Raw genomic sequence first — 16,985 nt, forward strand, 5'->3', positions numbered from 1 at the left:
TTCTCACCCCCCCCCCCCCCGCCACACACAAACCCACTCTCCTGCTGGTAATAGCTTATCTAAAGTGACCACTCTCCTTACAATGTGTATGATAATCAGGGTGGGCCATTTCCAGCACAAATCCAGGGTTTAACAAGAACGTCTGGGGGGAGGGGTAGGAAAAAACAAGGGGAAATAGGTTACCTTGCATAATGACTTAGTCACTCCCAGTCTCTATTCAAGCCTAAGTTAATTGTCTCCAATTTGCAAATGAATTCCAATTCAACAGTTTCTCGCTGGAGTCTGGATTTGAAGTTTTTTTGTTGTAATATTGCAACTTAGAACAACGCTTCCTCAGCTCTCTTCCCCTAACGCCCCTACTCTACTTGCGCTATATTGATGACATCTTCATCATCTGGACCCATGGAAAAGAAGCCCTTGAGGAATTCCACCATGATTTCAACAATTTCCATCCCACCATCAACCTCAGCCTGGTCCAGTCCACACAAGAGATCCACTTCCTGGACACTACAGTGCTCATAAACGATGGTCACATAAACACCACCCTATACCGGAAACCTACTGACCGCTATTCCTACCTACATGCCTCCAGCTTTCACCCTGACCACACCACACGATCCATTGTCTACAGCCAAACTCTAAGATACAACCGCATTTGCTCCAACCCCTCAGACAGAGACAAACACCTACAAGATCTCTATCAAGCATTCTTACAACTACAATACCCACCTGCGGAAGTGAAGAAACAGATTGATAGAGCCAGAAGAGTTCCCAGAAGTCACCTACTACAGGACAGGCCTAACAAAGAAAATAACAGAACGCCACTAGCCGTTACCTTCAGCCCCCAACTAAAACCCCTCCAACGCATTATTAAGGATCTACAACCTATCCTGAAGGATGACCCAACGCTCTCACAAATCTTGGGAGACAGGCCAGTCGTTGCCTACAGGCTGCCCCCCAACCTGAAGCAAATACTCACCAGCAACCACATACCACACAACAGAACCACTAACCCAGGAACCTATCCTTGCAACAAAGCCCGTTGCCAACTGTGCCCACATATCTATTCAGGGGACACCATCACAGGGCCTAATAACATCAGCCACACTATCAGAGGCTCGTTCACCTGCACATCCACCAATGTGATATATGCCATCATGTGCCAGCAATGCCCCTTTGCCATGTACATTGGTCAAATTGGACAGTCTCTACGTAAAAGAATAAAGGGACACAAATCAGATGTCAAGAATTATAACATTCATAAACCAGTCGGAGAACACTTCAATCTCTCTGGTCACGCGATTACAGACATGGAAGTTGCGATATTACAACAAAAAAACTTCAAATCCAGACTCCAGCGAGAAACTGTTGAATTGGAATTCATTTGCAAATTGGAGACAATTAACTTAGGCTTCAATAGAGACTGGGAGTGGCTAAGTCATTATGCAAGGTAATCTATTTCCCCTTGTTTTTTCCTACGCCCCCCCCCTCCCGCCCCCAGACGTTCTTGTTAAACCCTGGATTTGTGCTGGAAATGGCCCACCCTGATTATAATACACATTGTAAGGAGAGTGGTCACTTTAGATAAGCTATTACCAGCAGGAGAGTGGGTTTGTGTGTGGGGGGGGGGGAGTGAGAAAACCTGGATTTGTGCTGGAAATGGCCCAACTTGATTATTATACACATTGTAAGGAGAGTGATCACTTTAGATAAGCTATTACCAGCAGGAGAGTGGGGTGGGGGGAGGTATTTTTTCATGCTTTGTGTGTATAAAAAGATCTTCTACACTTTCCACAGTATGCATCCGATGAAGTGAGCTGTAGCAGTCACTTATTTATGCTCAGATAAATTGGTTAGTCTCTAAGGTGCCACAAGTACTCCTTTTCTTTTTGCGAATACAGACTAACACGGCTGTTACTCTGAAATCTGATGGAGGTAGTACATATATCTAGTGAACACTTCACTGAAAAGATTAAATTAATTGGTTTGGCAACAGTTGTCTCCCACATTCTGCCCAACCCATCATAATAATGGATTTGTTACAACTTGTTTACATCATATAATAACTTTGCACAGTAATAACCATGTCTAGGGACCCACTTACCATACGGCTGTCCCCTGACATAGTTGAAACACGGGTCAGTCTCAGTCTTGCACCTAAATATCCTTTTAACCATGTCCCCAGACTGACTGTGCTAGAGCCTTGGATGTGACTGGGGTTTTCGCACAGTTCAGAGACATAGGCTCCAGCTACACTCCAAGACTGAATCACATTTTAATTGTGTTGGGGGAACTCACACTGTAACCATGTTATCTGACATGGTTGTGATCGGCAGCTGAGAGCCCTTTAGACACATCTGAACCCCTTCCTTTCACTCAATGTGTATGTCTCTATCATCCCTTTTCTGTCTCTTTTTGTGTTCCCTTCCCCCTCTCCTCTACCTCTCCATCACCTCCTCTCAGGGCCAGCTCTAGGATTTTTGCCGCCCCAAGCAAAAAAAATTTAAGCCGCCCCCTCTTCTTTTTCGTGCCCCCCCAACTCCGCCCCGGCCCGGCCTCGGCCCCGGCCCCGCCTCCTCTCCCGGACGTGCCGCATTTCCCCCCCCATTGCTTCCTGCAGCTCCCCCCCCAACCCCCCCCCAGCTCACCTCCGCTCCGCCTGCTCCCCCGAACACGCCGCCACTCAGCTTCTCCCGCCTCCCTCTCAGGCGAGGGAGAGGCAGCGCGTTCAGGGGAGCAGGGGGAGTGGAGGTGAGTGAGGGTGGGGAGGGGGAGCGCAGGAAGTAACGGGGTGGGGGGGTAGAGGAACCGCTCCCTGCCCCAGCTCACCTCCGCTCCACCACCGCCACCTCCCCCGAACACGCCGCCGCTCGGCTTCTCCTCCCTCCCTCCCAGGCTTGCCGCGCGGCAAGCCTGGGAGGGAGGGGGGAGAAGCGGAGCGGTGGTGGCGCGCTCAGGGGAGCAGGCGGAGGGGGAGCAGAGGCGAGCTGAAGCGGCGGGGTCACATTTCTAGGGGCGGCATGGCCGGCGCCGGAATGTCGCCCCTAGAAATGTGCCGCCCCAAGCACCTGCTTGTTTTGCTGGTGCCTAGAGCCGGCCTTGCCTCCTCTAGTAGGAAATAATGCTGAAAAGTGTGCAGTTCCTGTATTTCTGGAAGCTGCAGCCTCCTCCAGTTCTTAAGTCTTTCATATGCTCTCAGTTTAACTCTGTGCGTGTGTATGTAAAGGAGAAAGGGAATCATATTTTAAACAGTCTCATCTGGAGTACTGTGTCCAGTTTTGGGCCCCACACTACAAGAAGGATGTGGAAAAATTGGAGAGAGTCCAGCGAAGGGCAAAAAAATGATTAGGGGTCTGGAACACATGAGTTATGAGGAGAGGCTGAGGGAACTGGGGATGTTTAGTCTACGGAAGAGAAGAATGAGGGGGGATTTGATAGCTGCTTTCAACTACCTGAAAGGGGGTTCCAAAGAGGATGGCTCTAGACTATTCTCAGCAGGAGCTGGATAACAGAACAAGGAGTAATGGTCTCAAGTTGTAGTGAGGGAGATTTAGGTTGGATATTAGGAAAAACTTTTTCACTAGGAGGGTGGTGAAACACTGGAATGCGTTACCTAGGGAGGTGGTGGAATCTCCTTCCTTAGAAGTTTTTAAGGTCAGGCTTGACAAAGCCCTGGCTGGGATGATTTAGTTGGGGATTGGTCCTGCTTTGAGCAGGGGGTTGGACTAGATGACCTCCTGAGGTCCCTTCCAACCCTGATATTCTATGATTCTAACTGCTCCATCTAAAAAATAATTAGAGATGAGCTCAAGCTATAGGGCTCAGATCTGATTCTTGATCTGGATTTAAAATCTCCCCCTATTCTGAGTGGTGGTGGGGTGCCTTGTTCAGATCTGAGGTTTGGGTGGCTCATTATAGTGTGAATCTAGGTCTGAATTCTTCCTAGATTTGAATTTTACCACAACTGAGATTTTGAGTTGAGTCCATCTCTGAAAACTCCCCAAACCTAGAACTGGCTCTTCTAAGCATTGGAGCAAGTAACTCTAAGCACTTTTTCTAAAGGTAATAAACTAAAAGCATCATGTATGTTTCCTAACTTTTGTAATTAGTGCCTAGCTGTCAAAGTGGAAGTCACTTACGTAAAACATTTATAGAAATAAATAAATTCCTGTAGACTGAGACAACCTTTTGATTGCAATCACCATCATTTACAGATTAACTTTGTGTTGTATATGTGAAAGCAAGCCCTATCTCTCTTGTGTTGAAATAAATGCAGTATTACAAAAACAGAATAATTAAACTGAAAGGATTTTTACATGATGCAACAGTCAATGCCATAAGAAACCACTGTATATGTATAGATACAGATATGATCTACACATACCAAACAGGCAGTTCAAATTTCAGATTACAAGTAGATATATAAGAAACTGATCTGGGAGTAAGCATTTGTTAACAATCTCTTAGTGGACAATGCTTTTTATTTATTTGCCCTGTGGTACTAAAACACATTGTTTCTGAAAAATACTGTAGTGCATTCTGATATCCACTGTAAGCCACTGATAATCGTGATGTCCGTGATCCACCCAACAACATTTCTAGGTCTTGTTCAGTGTGAGACAATCACTCATTGCATGCAGGTTTGCATTCTGAGATGGTCCCTTAGCAGTTCCTGAGAATGGTCAGCCGCCTTTGATTCGTTCAGATCTTGGAGCTAGGAAATGTTTAAAAAATGCTGACTCCCAAGATGGGAAAGCAGGAGTGCCACTGACAGAGCCTAGAGCCTTGTCTGCTATTGCTAACGGCAGTTCAGCTCCACCAGTAGCAGAGCACTCTGTTGTAGATGTGTCATGGGCTGCCGCCGCTGTTTTAACCAGTGTGTCATTTAGACCTGCTCTGAGCAGGATTAGATGACACAGGGGCCAATCTGGCATTACACTAAGGCAGCTTTACCATGGTCTGGCAGCATAAAGGGGCCTTATGGGGAGAAGAAACAGCACCCCAAGGATATCCCTATATAAAGGGCCTCCTGGCCAGCATAGAACTAGCATAGAACTAGGGGGGAGGGATAGCTCAGTGGTTTGAGCATTGGCCTGCTAAACCCAGGGTTGTGAGTTCAATCCTTTAGGGGGCCGATGGGGCCATTTACGGATCTGGGGCAAAAATTGGGGATTGGTCCTGCTTTGAGCAGGGGGTTGGACTAGATGACCTCCTGAGGTCCCTTCAAACCCTGATATTCTATGATTCTATGATACAGGCCCTGTGCCAGTTGTGCTCCCAGCCCCTAATGTTGGGGCCATGGAGTGGGAGGCTGAGAATGGGGCAGGGGATGTAGCTTAATACGCAGTGCTACAGCTATTCTTTGTTTCCCAGGGCCCATAGAAAGCATGGGAAATAGAGTTTAAGTTAGAGCAGCTCTGAGGTTGCTCTAACTTACACTGCGGCCTGTGGCAACCCCCAAACAGCCCCAGAATATGGGGAGGACAAAGGTGACAAAAGGCCACCTTGCCCCTTGGCCACCTCATTCCTGTGCCAGGTGTGGGAATGGAGTAACTGGGAATCAGGATCACAATGCTAAAAATGGTGGTGCCCACCAGCACTCAGCCTACAGTAGTGCCCCCAACATTGCTAACTGTGAAGAGTAGAATTGGGGATAGCAACAGGAGGAAATGTTTATTGACAAGGCCCGGGAGTGTGATGGGGTAGGAGGAAAGGTGAGATGGAGCATGTTCTTTCCTTTTACTGGTAAACTTCAGTATTTTGGGGCTTGACCCTTCAGTGAAAGTTCTGGGTGTGCAGCACCTTTCAGTATCAGGCCCTTTGTTTATACAAATGTGTTAAACTTTAATCCATTAAACTTGTGCCTTGTAGATACCATTTTTTACTAGTACTAACTGGCTGTACCCAGAAAGCAAGGAAGAAACTTTGATTAGGCAAGATCCAGCACTCTTTAAAACCCTGGGAAGGAATGACGAGAACTTAGGGAGCAGAACTGAGACAGCCACAAAGGAAGACAGGCATGGACAGAGAAGAACAGGAGGAAGTGAAAGAGGGAGGGAGTAAATGAGAGAAGGAGGAGGGAAAGATAAACCTGGTCTGGTGGTAACAGCAGGTGACTGGGAATCTGCAGATTTGAATTCTGCTTCTGGCTCTGCCACTGACCTGCTGTGTGATCTTGGGTGAATCGCTTAACCTCCCTGGGCCTCAGTTTCCTGCCTTACAAGAGAGTTGGGAGACTAAATGCATCAATGTTTGCAAAGCACTTGGAGAGCCTCAGGTGGAAATTGCTGTTGTGGTGCAAAGTATAATGACTGAAATGTGAGGGGAGGCTGGAGATGGGAATGAGAGGGGAGACAGAAACAGGGGAAGAAAGAAAAGGGTGACTGGTGAGTGGAAGAAGGGTAGGAAAGAGGAAAAAAGAGAGGGGACACCTAATGATGGGGAAGTAATGGAAAGTGGCAGGAAGAGAAATGAGTAGCTGCTTGTCGGAGTGGATATATTTTCTTGCATTGGCAGGGAGGGGAATTAGAATCGGAGAGTTTGCCCTGTGGAGCTAGTGTGTGGTGGCACAGTCTTGAAGTTAACGGTTTCCCTGCTGATACCATCTCTGTCAAACAGCACTAGTGCACTGGAGCTGTCCTGGGGAGAGAGGAGCCATAGAGCCATAAGGCCTGATCACAGAGATGTCTCCAGGCAGGATGAGCGCCGGATATAGAAGCGCCTTCCCTCGTGCCCTTCAGATCTGTGCACAATTAACACTGGGAAAAAGCGGGCATCCTGGTAGGTGGGTGGGTTTTCATTGATGGCGAGCTGGCTAGAGTAAGAGCAACACTGTTCATCCTGGCAGCCACGGTCTGCAATGCTGCTGCTGCAACTCCTCCAGAGGCCTGTCCTGTGAGAACCATGAACCCGGCACAAAGAGAAGCGGCTGGTGTTGAGGGAGAGGTGTGAGTTTCCGCTGCCACTGTGGAAGGCGTAGCGGGAGAAGATGGAGGAGGTGCTGGAGGCCTGATTGCAGCGCTCACAGCCATGAGCTATTTCACTGTACCCACGCATGGAGTAGCCGTTGTACACAGGGGAGTCTGTCAGGTCCAGGAGCATGGCCTCCGAGTAGCTGGGGATCAGCTGTCGATTGGTACAGATGTGCCATTCCAGTTCAGTGCTGTCCTGAGTGTTATCCCGGGGCATGCAATACCTATACAGGGGCTCCTCTGCTATGCCGGGCACTGTGTACTCTAGGCCTAGGAGCTTCTCAATGTGGTAGTGCACATACGCAGTCCGATACTCTATGAGCACCCGCAGTGGCCAGGAGATCATCAAGACAGCTGCCACCCAGAAAGTATAGTGGGACACGTACCATGGGAGATGCTCTGGGTCCCCATAGGCCATCATAAGCTCTTTGAAGTCTATGTTTTTGAGCTGCATGCCTTCCCTGACCTCCATGTAGTCATCCAGCCCCTCAATTTCTGTGAAAAAGTGAGTCCTCTGGGTCAGGTATGCGTTCTCTGACTCTGTGTTGGCAAAGCTGAAGCACTTGGTGAACTTCAGTTTTGTGGCTGTGTAGCATTCCAGGCCTAGCAGCTCCTTGGAAATGTCCTTGAATCCACAGTGAGAGTAGTCAAACTCAGCTTCAGCCACATGTGTGTTGACCCGCTCATGGTAGACCTGTGTGGTGGTATAGGCATCACCATTGCGGTACCGGGTCACCTGCCGGGTGCGTCGCACAAAGTGGTAGCTGATGGCCTTCCACCAAATACAGGGAGTGGCCTGCTGCATGCGGTTGATACGGTCATAGATGCTGTCCACATCCGCTTTGTACTGGAGTTCACTTTTGGCATGGCAGTGCCAACATTCCACCAGGTAGGCCACATACAGTATGGTGAGGAAGGCTAGAGGGATGTAGACATAGCCATCAGAGCACGGGCTATCATGGTAGATCATAGACTTGCCTTTGAAGGAGCTATCAAAGCTGAGCTTGGTGACTCGGGCTAGCTGACACCAGGCCACAGCACCCAGGCAGCCATACATAAGGATGGAAAGGAGGAGGCATTTCCAGTGGGATTCTCTGCACATGGAGGCACTCAAGGACTGCTTGACAGGGCGTTGCTGAGAAGCGAGAGAAAGAGTAATTTATGTCAGTGGCATCATTTTATATAATACATGACTCTTACTTTCAAGATTGTGTTTGTCTTAGCCACTGAATGCCTTAGGGCTAGCTTGGACCTGTAGGCAGAGCCCTCAGTAAGGTGTGGTCTGCATAAACTGCAGTCACAGGAGTAGCCCCATAAGGCATTATGCCTTAGAAATGTCTCTCCAAGGCACAACACCTTCCCTTTTCTCTCCTTGCTCCACAATGGGAGTAACATGGTGCTGGCCTGTACCGACAGCAAATGTACTCCAGACCTCTCTCCTTCTGGTCAAACTAAAATCGCAGCCTGTCTCTCTGACATCTCCTTGTGGATGTATAGCCGTCAGCTCAGGCCAAATATGGCTAAAACAGATCTTTCTTCCAAAATTCTCTCTGCTACCTCCTTTCACACCACCATTCTTCCTGTCACGCATGCCCATAACCCAGATGTCATCTTTGATTCAGACTTCTGTCTAGGTCCTCACATCCAGGTTTCTAGATTCTTTCTGCTTAACATCTCTAGGATATGGCCATTCCTATCCATACACACAGCTAAAACTCTCATCCAGTCTTCTCATCATCTCGCATCCCAATTACTGCCACATCCTTTTCTCTGACAAAGGCAATTGTGCCCTCTTCATATCCATTCAGAAGGCAAAGATAATTCCCTATCCTGTCTCTTTGACCATGTCACCCCTCTCTTTGTATCCCTTCATGGACTCCTTCTTCTCTTTTGTATCAAACATAAGCTGCTTGTCTTCGCTTTCAGGCCCTTCATGACAACACCCCACGTAGTGTTTAATTTGTAATGAAAGAGGTGCCAGGGCTCAAGCAATTTTTTTACATTCACAACTGATGCAGCAAGCCCAGAGACATCGGGGCTATGAACTGCCAAGCCCAGAGGCACCAGGGCTATGAATTGCCAAGCCTAGAGGTGCCGGTGCTCAGCCCTGGCACAAATTAAGCACTGTTCCCACCCTACCTATCATCTCTTATTCAGTATGGAAGAGTCATCTCCTGCCTCTGACCAGCCCAAGAGGCCAGCCTCTATCTGCCATTTGTTAAATTTCAAACAAGCACCTTTTGTGCTTCCTCCCCTGTTGCCCCTCATGCCTGGGAGGTGCTCTCTTTAACCACCTGCAAAGCGACCTCATTATCCTCCTTCAAACCCTTCCTTGAAACTTTACTGTGCTGCGATATCTACAAAAAACATGACAATGATTAGGCTGCCAGTGTGCTGAGGCCAGTGTCGATCATGCTGACTAATACTGTCTCATTGTGTCCTTGTACTATCCTCGTGTGTTGAGGGGCAGAGTCAACGCTTCACCCATTCTCACCTCGCCCATGTGCTCAGGGGTGAGGATAAGCAGAGGCACAATACCTGCTCACTCCTCTGTGCTTGGGCCCCAGATCCGATAGCCCACACAAGGCACTTACTCTCTGTTACACCCCATAAGGACACATAGTCCAACCTCTGCCTTCATGTACATTCTGTGCAATCCCACTGAAATTGATAGGGTTGCACAGTGTATGAATGAGAAGACAATTTGGCTGCTGTCTTGGCCCTTACATTCTGCAACTGCTGAATTTCTGAATCCGCGCTCCGTTGCTGAGAAGCCTCGGGAGCACTCTTCTTTAGTGGTTTTCCACCCACACATTCTGGCCACGCCCCAGAGTCGGCACAGGACTGCCAGAGCAGCATGAAGCCAGAGGAATGTAAACCAGAACCAGGGCCTGTGCCTCCAGCAGCACGGAGCTGACTCACAGGTAACATTATAAATGATCTAGAGAAAGGGGTAAATAGTGAGGTGGCAAAGTTTGCAGATGATACTAAACTGTTCAAGATAGTTAAGACCAAAGCAGACTGTGAAGAACTTCAAAAAGATCTCACAAAACTAAGTGATTGGGCAACAAAATGGAAAATGAAATTTAATGTGGATAAATGTAGAGTAATGCACACTGGAAAAAATAACCCCAACTATACGTACAAAATGATGGGGGCCGATTTAGCTACAACTAATCAGGAGAAAGATCTTGGAGTCATCATGGATAGTTCTCTGAAGACGTCCACACAGTACGCAGTGGCAGTCAAAAAAGCAAATGGGATGTTAGGAATCATTAAAAAAGGGAGTACTTGTGGCACCTTAGAGACTAACCAATTTATTTGAGCATAAGCTTTCGTGAGCTACAGCTCACTTCATCGGATGCATACTGTGGAAAGTGTAGAAGATCTTTTTATACACACAAAGCATGAAAAAATACCTCCCCCCCACCCCACTCTCCTGCTGGTAATAGCTTATCTAAAGTGATCACTTTCCTTACAATGTGTATGATAATCAAGTTGAGCCATTTCCAGCACAAATCCAGGTTTTCTCACTCCCCCGCCCCCAACACACAAACCCACTCTCCTGCTGGTAATAGCTTATCTAAAGTAACCACTCTCCTTACAATGTGTATTATAATCAAGGTGGGCCATTTCCAGCACAAATCCAGGGTTTAACAAGAACGTCTGAGGGGGGCGGGGGTAGGAAAAAACAAGGGGAAATAGGTTACCTTGCATAATGACTTAGCCACTCCCAGTCTCTATTGAAGCCTAAGTTAATTGTCTCCAATTTGCAAATGAATTCCAATTCAACAGTTTCTCGCTGGAGTCTGGATTTGAAGTTTTTTTGTTGTAATATCGCAACTTTCATGTCTGTAATCGCGTGACCAGAGAGATTGAAGTGTTCTCCGACTGGTTTATGAATGTTATAATTCTTGACATCTGATTTGTGTCCCTTTATTCTTTTACGTAGAGACTGTCCAGTTTGACCAATGTACATGGCAGAGGGGCATTGCTGGCACATGATGGCATATATCACATTGGTGGATGTGCAGGTGAACGAGCCTCTGATAGTGTGGCTGATGTTATTAGGCCCTAAGTGAGCTGTAGCTCACGAAAGCTTATGCTCAAATAAATTGGTTAGTCTCTAAGGTGCCACAAGTACTCCTCTTCTTTTTGCGAATACAGATTAACACGGCTGTTACTCTGAAACCTGTCATTAAAAAAAGGATAGAGAATAAAACGGAGAATATCTTATTGCCCTTATATAAATCCGTGGTACGCCCACATCTTGAATACTGCGTACAGATGTGGTCCCCTCATCTCAAAAAAGATATACTGGTATTAGAAAGGTTCAGAAAAGGGCAACTAAAATGAGTTTGGAACAGGTCCCATATGAGGAGAGATTAAAGAGGCTAGGACTTTTCAGCTTGGAAAAGAGGAGACTAAGGGGGGATATGATAGAGGTATATAAAATCATGAATGGTGTGGAGAAAGTGAATAAGGAAAAGTTATTTACTTGTTCCCATAATATAAGAACTAGGGGCCACCAAATGAAATTGATAGGCAGCAGGTTTAAAACAAATAAAAGGAAGTTCTTCTTCACTCAGCACACAGTCAACCTGTGGAACTCCTTGCCTGAGGAGGTTGTGAAGGCTCAGACTATAACAGGGTTGAAAAGAGAACTGGATAAATTCATGGATTAATTAAGTCCATTAATGGCTATTAACCAGGATGGGCAAGGAGTGGTGTCCCTAGCCTCTGTTTGTCAGAGGATGAAGATGGATGGCAGGAGAGAGACCACTTGATCATTACCTGTTAGGTTCACTCCCTCTGGGGCACCTGGCATTGGCCACTGTCGGTAGACAGGATACTGGGCTGGATGAACCTTTGGTCTGACCCAGTATGGCCATTCTTATGTTCTTAAGAGTGACACCTACCAAATTATCAACACCATGTGTGCTGCAGCATTGTCTTGGAGGTCTCCCATCCAGAAACTGCCTAGATTATACCAAGTTTACTTTCAGTTCTGACAGAATCACAGTTCCAGGTGGCATGGTAACAAGCTGAAAATAATATTGGCAAGAAGCAAAAAAAAGGGTTTAAGCTATGTAGCTAATGGTATATATGTGAATAGTTAAAATCCAGCAGATCCCCCTGCTTTGAGGGCTCAAAAGGCAGGACACAGATCACAAATAAAAGAATTTACTCTTCTACACTCCCACCTGTGTTCCCTGAGAGGACAGGATTAGCATCCTCACCCTGATGATGTTGCAATGAACCTGTTGCATGTCATGCTGTGCTGGGCTGTAATAAGAAACAAATCAAGCCAAGTAGCCAGAAACTGTAGCAACTGAGCGGTCTCTTTATAAAGAGCAACAGCAGCGAGAGTTCCAGCACCGGCTGGCTCCAGTGTACAGGCTGGGAGGAGCACACTCAGCAAGAGCCTTACACCTGATGTGTACGGTTAAGGAATATCTCTGTACTGGCCTCCCTCTTGCTACTGATACCCTTTGGCCCCACTTTGTAGTAAGAGTGTTGTAGCAATAAAAACAGTGAAACACACCAAGATACATATACCATCTCTCTGCTTTTCCCCCACTGATGCAAAATGGAACTAATCCATCTCCTAAGGGGCCACCTCTAACATTCCAAACTTCTTCACAGCTTCCAACAGATGCCGCGGTTTTAAAGCAGCCTACCAGAGCAAAATTGCCTCCTTCTCCCCCTAAATGTGATGTTTCCCCCTAATATTGATTGTGTGAGGCCCACCACAGGCAAGATTCAGTTCTGGACCAGTGATGAGTTTAAGGTCCAATGCTTCATGACCCTGCAGAGCTAGAAATGGGAGCTTTATGCCATTTGAAAGTAGAGTTTGCCCTTTTCCCGGTGGGACAGCAGCATTTGCTTTTAACTTTACAAGGCTGAGGTTTGACTTTAAAGTCGTTCATTTTTAGGCACAGAAGAGCTATTTTAGGTCATTTTTAGAGGTCTTTGTGGTTTCCTTTGAGGCTGAGCCCCATACAGTTAGACTCATGGGGCTAGATTCTAATTTCATAGATTCTCATCTCACTCTGGTGTAAACTCAGAGTAACTCCAGTGATTTCAATGGAATTACACCAGTGTAAATCTAGAGTAACTGAGATCAGAATGCTTCCAGGAGGAAATTATTGCAACCACTGGCAGTGTAAAGGGACCAAATTGATAAAAATGTAATTCACATCCACTTTAAGGCCCCATTATGCTTCCATAGTGGTGTAAAGGGACCTTATTACAAATGTAAATCAGGCCCATTTTTCCTCATCTCCTTTAGGGAACTCTGAGGAGAGGAGCAAAGTGGTTACAACCAGCACCCAGAACTCTGAACAATAACTGCAAAACCGCAGGAGCCATGTAGGTATATGACTGAGTCCAGATCCAGCTACTGAGGGTATGTCTATGTTGCAATGTAAGCCCAGGCTCTGACTCAGGTTCAAGCCTTAAGCCCTCTTCCATTGACACTCAAATCTCTCAGGCTTGGACCCAGGGTCCTAGGAGCCTGTGAGAGTAGAAGTTCTAAGCCCAAGTCAAAGCAGGACCCAGGGTTCGAGCCCTATCATTTTGCAGTGTAGATGCAACCGCCCTGGACTCAGGTTCTTGGAGTCCACCAAAAGTATCCACAACACTATGCGCAGACTTCATTTGTCCTCTCTCTCCCAAGAATCATCAGTCGACTCCAGGGAAAATACAACAGCTCAGCATTTTATTCTGACAGCCAACCTGCAAACAAACCTTTGGAGAACCTGCAGCGTTTGCCATGGATACTGACCAGAAGAAGTCCTTTACAAAGCATGCTGCATTGTGGTTACTGGAGCACAGATCGATTTTGGTTAATCTATTGTGTGAGGCCACGAGAGTTTAACCAAACAATTAATTTTACTAGTAAGAGTATCAGAAATGACCATGCATACCAGCAAACAGCAAAGAAGCTGGCGGCGCTGGAAATTTACCAAAGCGGTGATCAGTGCAGGGAATGGATTAAGTGGATTAAGACCAAATACCGGAAAACCAGGCATCACAAATGCGCCTCTGGCAACTCACCAGCATTGTACCTATTTTATGATGAGTTTGACCCTGTGTGGGGATTGCACTGAGCACTGGGCAATGAGCTGTGCCCAGTGACCTGGTCAGCTGGGATAATGCCCTGCTGGCCCCTGTAGCCAGCATGGGAATTGATGGGAGCCAGCAGCAGGCACCAAATGAGGCAAATGAAGTAACTCTGCTGATGAAACGAGCCCCAGAGGAGGCTTTGCTGCAGAAGCAAGTGAGCACATCCTGGGGCCATACTTAGAGGAGCTTTTTGATGCCCTCCCGGCCCAGAGGAACAGCCCACCGTGGATCCAGCAGCAGAAATGGAAGAAGGAGAAGCTGCCCTGGAGCCTGGTAAGTTTCTGAGTTTATATGTGGATTTATTAATAAAAGAACGAGAGGGATTTCAGCTCTATGAACCAATGCAAACCCTGGGAAGCAGCGTATATCTGCTAATGGTGGATTGCACGTCAGTGCCTTGCATCCCCCCTCCCCGACCCTGTGGAATTCCAAATGGAGACCAGGAAACACAAACAGTAAAACAAGCATGTAAAAGTGAGTTTTTACTGAGAAGCAGAGGCAGATTACAGTTTAGTGGGGCCCTGGGCCAGGACAAGTGGGGGACCCTCCCCACCCCTTCCACCTGCAGTCCCCCCACTCCTTGGTGCTCCTGCCACGGAGTAGGGTCAGGGGGCGGCAGCTTTCCCTGCTCTGCCCCTCTGCCTGGCACTCCTGCCAGGGAGCAGGGTCAGGGCACAGGGACTTGCCCCCCTTCACCTGCCCGCCTAGCACTCCCGCTGTAGAGCAGGGTCGGAGTGTGGGGGCTTGCCCAGCCGTGTCTATGGAGCGTCAGTGGTGTGAAGCAGCCCCCTGCCAATACACTGAAGTTCAATAAGGAACATTTTCTGTCTTTGAAATTCCAAGATGGTTTTTTCTGGGCTCCTGCACTGAGCTATTTGAGACAGTAACCTTCTGAGTCTCATCCTATTCCAAGAGGAAAGACAAGCTGAAAGGCAAGCGGGAAGGCTCACTCTGGCTGCGCAGCTTGAGGACAGGGTAGTGGTGCAGGAGCAGGCATATGCTTCACAGTTCCTGGAACAGGAAAGGCGGTGAAGGGAGGACAACAGAGCACAACAGAGAGAACTGTTTGAGCAGCAGCTGTCTTGAATGGCTGCAAACGTAAAGGCTCCAAGGGCTTGCGTGCCCTCCGGGGTACCCTGGCCTGCTTTCAGGAACAGCCTGGACAATTCCATTGCTGGGTAGGCCATGCATTTGGGCCCTATCAGTGGCTGGGATGGACAAATGTGCCCCATGCAGTCTTCAGTGCTGAACCCCTCCCCCATGGACACCTCCACGTCCCTGCCCCGGCACCAAGTGAATGGCAAACGTGAAAGGAGAACGGTGGGCCAGGGGAAACACAACAGTGTGTGTATAGGGTGTCTTGTACATCATTTCACTGTTTGCACAAGTTTATGCTTTTGGATACTTTTAAAGCTTTGGTGTTGCTGGTGTTATAGTGGGCTAATGGCAGCTAGCCTGCCAGGCAGTGGTTTAATATTGGACTTTTCCACTAACTGTGTAAAAATAAAGGGTTTTTTTTTCATAAAGAATATTTATTGCCATCATTGCAACACATGAGATAATGCGTGTTTCAAATAATAAAGATAAACAGAGGAGCAGGGACAAGTGGGACATTGTATGCAAAACCCATGTCTCACTACAGCTATATACATACACCAGCTATTTACATCAATCCATAGTGGTTTCTCCACACCACCCCATTACATAAACAGTTACGTCATTCAAAAGTACAATGCAGGGCAATCAATGCCCCCTCCCCAACAAGCACGTAGAGGTACTATTCTCCCTCTTCAGCTGGCCCATGGAATGTGGGAGCACAAAGCATCCCTGACTTTTGTTGCCTGGGTGCATCCAGCTCCAGCTGTGGTAGACGCACTTTCTGGCTGAGTGTACCAGTTCAGGGGGCCTTGCAGTCATAGGTTCATTCAGGGGCAAATGGCTCACCGCTGGCTTCACAACGATCGTGAAGAGCGCAGCAAGCCACAGAAATGCAGACAGCATTGACGACACTGGCGTCCAAATGGGTCTGTAGAAACCGCTAGCGGGATTTCAGTCTGCCATAAAAACACATTCAGCCACCATTCTACACCTGCTAAGAATGTAATTAAACCTTCTTTTGCCAGGGCATCTGAGATCAGGGTATGGTTTTCATCAGCCAAGGCAAAAGTGGGTACATGGCATTCCCCAGAATAACAGTGGGGATGGAACTTCATATACAATAATGTTGTGGTGGGAATAATGTCCCAGCTTGTCGATGAATATAGACTCTCTCAATCAGCAAAAAACCCTGGCATCATAAACTTTTCCAGTGCAGCCAATACTGACATTCACATATCAACCTCTGTGGACCATGATGGCCCACATAACAATGGAGTAGTACCCTTTGTGGTTTATGTACTCATGTGCTCCATGATGAGGGCAAACTATGGGTACGCGGGTCCCATCAGTGTCCCTGGCACAGTTTGGAAACCCCATTCTCTCAAAGCCAGCAATTACCTCAGGAATATCTTTTATACCTACCAACTTGTGGTAAACCACACACGTGATTGCCTCAGAAACCTCCACTGCCACTTACCCACAGTCGACTTTCCAATACCAAACTGATTGGCCACTGACTTGCAGCGGGATGGGATAGCCATCTTCCAGATGATTATAGCAAGCTGCTTGTGGACAGGCATGGCCAGCCTCATGCATGTATCTTTACACTGTTGGGTCAGGGCAAGCTGCTCAGAAAGCTCCAGAAATACAGTTTTCTTTGTGTGAAAGTTCTGGACCCACTGCTGGTCATCCCAGGTCTCCATGACAATGTGACCCTACCAGTTTGTTCTTGTTGCCTTGCTTTAGAAGTGCTGGGCTATGGAGGGGATATCAGTGGCTATACCGAGT

General features: G+C 47.4%; 1 protein-coding gene across 1 annotated transcript in view; it reads right to left on the reverse strand.

Annotated features, from left to right (window-relative positions):
- Positions 1-3,750: 3,750 nt before the first annotated feature.
- Positions 3,751-16,985, reverse strand: part of LOC102930407 (transmembrane protein 151B) — a 37,115-nt gene continuing 23,880 nt past the window's right edge. Inside the window, exon 2 of the mRNA XM_007055774.3 lies at positions 3,751-8,106. Within this exon, the coding sequence (XP_007055836.1) occupies positions 6,676-8,106 (1,431 nt within the window). The 3' untranslated portion in view covers positions 3,751-6,675. The remainder of the gene's footprint in view (positions 8,107-16,985) is intronic.

Source organism: Chelonia mydas, chromosome 6 (assembly GCF_015237465.2).
Source record: "Chelonia mydas isolate rCheMyd1 chromosome 6, rCheMyd1.pri.v2, whole genome shotgun sequence".
Classification (NCBI taxonomy): Eukaryota; Metazoa; Chordata; order Testudines; family Cheloniidae; genus Chelonia; species Chelonia mydas.